Source organism: Erythranthe guttata, chromosome 1 (assembly GCF_056151865.1).
Source record: "Erythranthe guttata isolate IM_541 chromosome 1, IM_541, whole genome shotgun sequence".
Classification (NCBI taxonomy): domain Eukaryota; kingdom Viridiplantae; phylum Streptophyta; class Magnoliopsida; order Lamiales; family Phrymaceae; genus Erythranthe; species Erythranthe guttata.
In genome coordinates, this window is record NC_142533.1 from 8,954,040 (window position 1) to 8,960,969 (window position 6,930).

General features: G+C 37.5%; 2 protein-coding genes across 2 annotated transcripts; one reads left to right on the forward strand and one right to left on the reverse strand.

Annotated features, from left to right (window-relative positions):
- Nucleotides 1–918: 918 nt before the first annotated feature.
- LOC105978087 (Tetratricopeptide repeat (TPR)-like superfamily protein) lies at nucleotides 919–3,276 on the forward strand. The gene has a single exon (XM_013003498.2). It carries the CDS (start codon nucleotides 991–993, stop codon nucleotides 2,965–2,967), a length of 1,977 nt encoding a protein of 658 aa, XP_012858952.2. The 5' UTR covers nucleotides 919–990; the 3' UTR covers nucleotides 2,968–3,276.
- Nucleotides 3,141–6,078, reverse strand: RAB1C (RAB GTPase homolog 1C). The gene is made up of 8 exons (XM_013003499.2): nucleotides 5,894–6,078; nucleotides 4,980–5,052; nucleotides 4,436–4,483; nucleotides 4,292–4,339; nucleotides 4,107–4,178; nucleotides 3,863–4,018; nucleotides 3,580–3,683; nucleotides 3,141–3,473 (listed from the first exon to the last, which is right to left on the reverse strand). The coding sequence occupies exons 1-8, from the start codon at nucleotides 5,905–5,907 to the stop codon at nucleotides 3,377–3,379; spliced, it is 612 nt and encodes a 203-aa protein (XP_012858953.1). The 5' UTR covers nucleotides 5,908–6,078; the 3' UTR covers nucleotides 3,141–3,376.
- Between the last annotated feature and the right edge of the window lie 852 nt (nucleotides 6,079–6,930).

Below are 6,930 nucleotides of genomic sequence, written 5' to 3' on the forward strand. Positions count from 1 at the left end.
AACATGGAGATTTTGTTTGGAACTGTTGACATAAAATATAGGAAAAATTAGCAAAAAACCCCATCTAGGAAATATAGTTAAGAAAAATACCCCTCCCAAAAGTAATTAGAGAAAACCCTATTATCTAATATTCTCCCCAAATAATGTTTTCATAATTTTAAAATTACCCTTATTTAATTATAACTATTTTAACCCTAATTATTTATCATCTTTCCAACATTTTGTTTCCTCTGTGTCGTTTCTCCCGCTTCTCTTCTCAATATTCAGATTATTTCAGACCTCTCTCTCCACTCACTGCCACCACCATGGCCTAAATCACGAAGAACTTCTGGAACTCCACGACGGGGACTATGGCGACGACGCAGCGGAGGATTTCTCACTCGCGAATACCCCAAGTAGTGTTCCCCTTACCCACAGTTTCTCGAATTTGCGTAGATTTCTTCTTCGTTACCGCTGATGCGTCCTTGATTTTTCTTGTATTGGTTCGGGTGGCTTTGTTTGGTCGTTTTGATGGTGGTGGCTCTATTTGGGTTGGTGATGTGGGTTGTGATTAACTTTATTTGTAATAAAAAACCGTCGGAATATGAAAGTGGGGTGGTGATGGTGTGGTGTGGCAACGGCGTGGTGACGATGAGAAGCAGATCTAAGAATTTTTGGGTTGATTGGGAGGAAGACGGCGCGGGCAAAGAAATTCGCGCATGTTGCACCCTTAATCGACTATACATCATTATTGCTCCAAAATCAACTAAAAATGAGGGGTGGGGATTTGAAATCCATCTCCAAATCCCTCAATCCAAACAAGTCGGAGGGATTTGTTATTATGGATTTGAAATCTCTCCCCCAAATCCCTCCATCCAAATGCACCCTTATTGTATTCTTTTACAATTTTGCCCCAAGTCAATTAATAGTGTCATTTTATTAAGATTTTCCTACAATCTTCAGCCCAAGACATTGTTGATTGAAACCTTGTACTAAAACGAAGCATGATAAATGCTGAATCTTCAGCTAAGACGTTGGAAAACAATTCAAATTTCATCTCCCGCAGTATCTAAACATCTTCTCCACTATGATTCCTCCGCTCCTACTGTTCATCACCCAAATGCCGATTCAGTCCCACAAACTATTTCCTCCAATTCTTCTTCACCACAACTTCCTTGCGAATTCAACCATTCGCGCCACATTATCTCGTCCAACAAAAAGATAACCTCCTATATTCGATGTGGGGATTTGAATTCAGCGCTCGAAGTTTTCTCGAGCATGAAGGTGAGGACTACCATCACTTGGAATTCGATTCTAGCAGGTTTTTCCAGCAAGCCTGGGAAATTAAAAGACGCACAACACTTGTTTGATGAAATTCCCCAACCAGACATTTTCTCGTACAATGTCATGCTGGCTTGTTATTTCAAGAATTCTGCTATTGAGGCAGCTAAAGATTTCTTTAATCGGATTCCGGTTAAAGATAGTGCATCGTGGAATACCATGATTTCAGGGTTCTCAAAGAATGGCAGGATGGATGAGGCAAAAGAGCTATTTCGTATAATGCCGATAAAAAATGCCGTTACATGGAATGCTTTGATATCAGGGTACGTTGAAATTGGCGATATGGAATCAGCATTAGAATTATTCGAAAAGGCTCCCGTGAAGAGTGTGGTTGCTCGGACGAGTATAGTAACTGGATATATGAGGTGTGGGGATGTTGAATTGGCCGAAAAGACATTTCAAGAAATGCCGGACAAAAATTTGGTAACATGGAATGCAATGATTGCGGGCTATGTCGAAAACGGTAGAGGAGAGGATGGTTTGAAAATTTTCAAGAAAATGTTGGAATTGGGGATTAAGGCCAATCCGTCGAGTTTGAGTAGTGTTCTTTTGGCTTGTAGTAATTTGTCGGTTTTGAAACTCGGAAAACAAGTTCATCAGCTTATGTATAAGTCCCCTAACTATTGGGACACGACAGTAGGGACTTCGTTGATCAGCATGTATTGCAAGTGTGGGGTTTTGGAAGATGGATGGAAATTGTTTATGGAGATGTCGGTTAAAGATGTGGTCACTTGGAATGCAATGATTTCGGGATTTGCTCAGCATGGGGTTAGTCACAAAGCTCTCGATTTGTTTAATGAGATGAGAAATAAAGGAATTAAACCAGATTGGATTACCTTTGTTGGAGTTTTATCCGCCTGTAACCATGGAGGATTAGTAGAACTTGGGATTGGTTACTTTGAGCAAATGCAGAAGGATTATGGAATTGGAGTAAAACCAGATCACTACACGTGTATGATCGATCTTCTTGGTCGAGCTGGTAAGCTTAACGAGGCTTTGGATATGATTAAGAAAATGCCGTTTGAACCTCATTCAGCCATATACGGAACCCTTTTAGGCGCTTGCAGGATACACAAGAACTTAGAAATTGCCGAATTCGCTGCGACAAAATTGCTAAATCTTGATCCTATTAATCCAGCTGCATATGTGCAGCTTGCTAATGTCTACGCCGCGAAGAAGAAATGGGAAGGTGTTTCAAGAATTAGAAGATCGATGAAGGAAAATAAGGCGATTAAAACACCGGGATATAGCTGGATCGAGATAAAGAGTGTGATGCATGAGTTTAGATCAGGAGATAGGGTTCACTCTGAACTGGAGTGCATACATGAAAAACTGAATGAGCTCGAGAAAAAAATGAAGTTGGCCGGTTATTTGCCCGTTCTTGAATCTGCTTTGCATGATGTAACAGAGGAGCAGAAAGAGCAATTGCTCCTCGGGCACAGTGAGAAACTGGCGATAGCATTTGGACTATTGAAGTTGCCGTTGGGTGTTCCGATTAGGGTTTTCAAGAACCTGAGAGTTTGCGAGGACTGCCATTTGGCCACTAAATTTATATCGGGAATCGAAGGAAGAGAGATCATTGTCAGAGATGCGACGAGATTTCACCATTTTAAGGACGGGAAATGCTCTTGCGGTGATTACTGGTAGTAAGTATCCATGGTTAACTTTAAATAAATTAGCGCAACGAAACTATCTTGAAGATATTATTCACCATCTCCGTCATATAGGTAAGTAATATACTAATGAATGCCAAAAAGACAATTGCCAGCACAAAGTTGCATATCAGAGTCGAAATTTAGTTTATGTTTGCACAATATTGGTTATAGTTCCCAGTCAAATTTAGTAGTATTCACCAATACTTTTAGTTTGTACAAATGTCTGTAATAACTGATGATCAAACACATGACAAAAAAGAATAGATATTTTAACATACTCCTCAAGGGATAAACCAACCAACCAACTTATGAAGTTTTCTCAACACACTGGGTGAGAATTCTAGTGGTTTTACATTTCATGAGGAACAAACGCAACATTATCCAAATAGGGAGCTGTCATTTTAGGTAGAGCAGCAGCCTGATTTTTGGTTAACAGGCTGTCCTCTGATCTGCACAGTCGGAGGTCGGGCACTATTGTTGGCTGGTTGACTTGCCATCCTGAAAAACACATTCAAAAAAACTCGTCATTACATAATAATCGATACAAGTCTATAATCATTTCTAACTTCCATACCTAAATTTGAAATATTTTGATAATTCCTACCTGGTCTTGATCGACGCAGACATAGCCATGAAAGCCTGCTCCACATTGGTGGCATTTTTCGCACTTGTTTCCATAAAAGGAATCCCGATTTCATCAGCAAATGCCTGAAAATTAACCAAAGTCATTTATATAATCTGGGGCTTACTAGAATCCACTGGCCTTGTACAAAAGTAGCATAATAGATAGGTATATTACCCCTCGTATCCACATTTTATCGAAAAGGAGCAAACCATTTCTTTTGAAAACAAAATGAAAATCGTAAAAAGTGCGTACAACATTTTACCTGAGCTGTCTCGGTGGACACGACTTTCTGTGAGGTGAGATCACACTTGTTTCCAACAAGAAGCTTATTAACACTGTCACTTGCATATCGGTCAATTTCGTTCAACCATTGCTTGACGTTGTTAAAACTCTCTTGATCAGTCACATCATAAACTACCTGGTACAAACAAATGTGTGACCAGAATAAGTCGAAACTTCACCACATTTGAGTGAAAACGAAAGAAAAGAAAACGAGAAATACTTACAATGATACCATGAGCCCCACGGTAATAGCTGCTTGTAATTGTCCTAAAACGTTCTTGTCCAGCCGTATCCCACTTCATATACACAATTGCCATTAAATGGTTACTTCTTTACAACTATGCAAAACCTACAAGACCACACATCTGAATATAAAAAGACTGATAAAAGCGGAATTTCAAATACTTACTATTTGTAGCTTAATTGTTTTCCCATCCTGCTCGACTGTGCGGATTTTCTACATCATAGAACACGAAAAAGACAAATTATCATAAGGACTATAATTCCTTAACTGCTTAGCTGTCAAAGAGGTAGAATAGAACAGATCACTTACAAAGTCTACACCGATGGTACTAATATAACTCTCGAGATAAGAATCATCCTGGAAATGAAATAAGACAATGGTTAAAACAAGTAAAAGAGATTCCTCCATCATAAATAAGATCTTGGTACGATCAGATTGCGCAGGAATAATACACACGAGAATCTTCATCCATAAAGCACCAACTGCACGATATAAAGCCTCATACTATACTAGAACTGATAATCGACAAACTAAGCGTAGCAGAGTTCATAGTTATTGATTTGACCTATATTTTATTCTATGTGCAGTACACAACCTCTCTACGATAACTTCAAGATAACAGGACCATCTAATAATTTTGAAAATATACTTCAAACACACATCCGAAACACAATAACGTTCTGAATCAGCTATAAAAGTTACAAATGGATCACACCAAAAAATGTGGTACTTACAGTTGCTAACACAGTCATCGAAGAACAAAATAAACTAAAGGCAAATGGATCATATATATCCAATGGTCTGATTTTGATAAAAATAAATAAATAAATTTTAAGATGAACAAAGAACTTACCGCAAACCTAAGAAGAAGGCATGATTTGCCGACACCAGAGTCTCCAATAAGCAAAAGCTTAAAAAGGTAGTCGCTGCACCCCCCCAAAAAAAAAACCGATCGCATCAATATGCATTGCAATTAGCAAAGAACAATCATGCAATTGAAAGGACAAAAAAAAAACAAAAACAAGTAAAATATATTTCTGCATCACCAATTTACCATCGCGTGCACATTTGCTAATAAAACGTAAGGGATAGAATTCTCTACTATTTAGACATCCATTCATCCATTTCAAGGAGACAACATTTAGCTACAACTATTGATTCATAAGAAGATATCATCTGAGGTGAGTATTAATTCTTAGAAGAGTTTTGTGGAAGAAAGGGCATAAACACGGAGTTTTACTTGAAATTCTGGAAAATCGGTTCGCTTGACATGATACATTTCAATCGAGAAAAAAATTAAATAAAAAATTCAGATTTTTTTAGTGGCATATCATCTCATTCACTCCATATGGGAGAGTCGAAAAATGTACAAATCCACAGGGAAACTAAAAATCACCACAGTAGATGCAAAATATTTAAAAGACCCAATAACGGTTTGAGCAAATCATCAACCGATGTAAAACAAAAAACAAAAAACATAAATTAACAAAAAAAGAAACATGTGATCGCAAACAGATATATAAAAGCAGGAGAAGGCCAATCACCAAAATCATCGAATTCTTCGTAATTGAAAAAAGTTATAATTGTTTAATTACATCGGATGAAAGGATCAGAATTCAGAACCCAACAAAAGCTGATCTCCAGTGAAATAACAATTTCACGGATCCAAGTGATCAAACAAACAGAGCACCAAACCAACGATGCAAAGCAAACGAAAACTGTTCAACTAATAAAAAAAATATTCATCCACGAGAAAAGGGGGCTTACTATTCTGGATTCATGGCCAAAGCAGAGAAATCGACAGCAAGTTCAGTTTCCCGGCAACCGTTAGAGAGAGAGAAAATTAGAGAGAGAGAGAGAGAGAGAGAGTTGAAAGTAGCGAATGAATGTGGGATTATTCTCTTAATTAATTAATTTTATTAGTATTATTATTATATTTATTTATTGTGGACAGATAGATGTTAGATGGTGGTGAGGAACAAGTTGTTAAAATGAGGAGTCGTCGGAGAACGCCTAAAATGTTGGAATTGTAGACGTGGTGGCCTGTGACGTGGCGACCAAACCACTGCCTGCCGCGTGTCATACACTTTGTCTTAATAATTACTTATTTACCCTTTCCTCCTTTCAAAAATTATTATTATTCAATAAAATTAACAATTTCTTCATTCTCATCATTATCATACCAACCTGTATTATTGTTATCATGTATGTAACCCACGCCAACGTGCGGATATTTCAAGTTCCATCGGTTTGGCCTAACTCAATCAAATGGTCTACGTATTTGATGGGTCAACGTTAAATGGTCTAGTTTGCCCCGAGGATACGTTTTATTGGCAAATCTAGCCAAGGTGGTTGTTTGGGCAAGTGTTGAGTGTAGATTTTACACTCAAAACGTTTATTTTGTGTAAATCTTTGGTCTAAATTTAATTATATTTGCAGTTAATTGATAGATTTTGTATTTATGGGTGAAAAAAACAAGAATTAGGTGAACATTAAGGAAAAAAAAAACAAACAAAATGAAAGAAAACAATTGCATTAAATAAATAAAATCGAATTGGAAGAATGAATCGCGTATCAACTTTGACAGTGTCCATAATTTCGACCATATCTTCCTCATCTGAACTTCAAAAATCACCTGATTCTAGCGGCACTAGATAGTTAACTAAAGGGCTATATTTAATACTTCATGCATTTTTCCTAAATTCGAACTCTATGAAGGTCAAAAATAGATTCAAAATCGACCGAAGTGCAAACAAAAGCTCCAATAATTTTGTACTAAGATCTGAATGTTCCCTCAAGTGGGT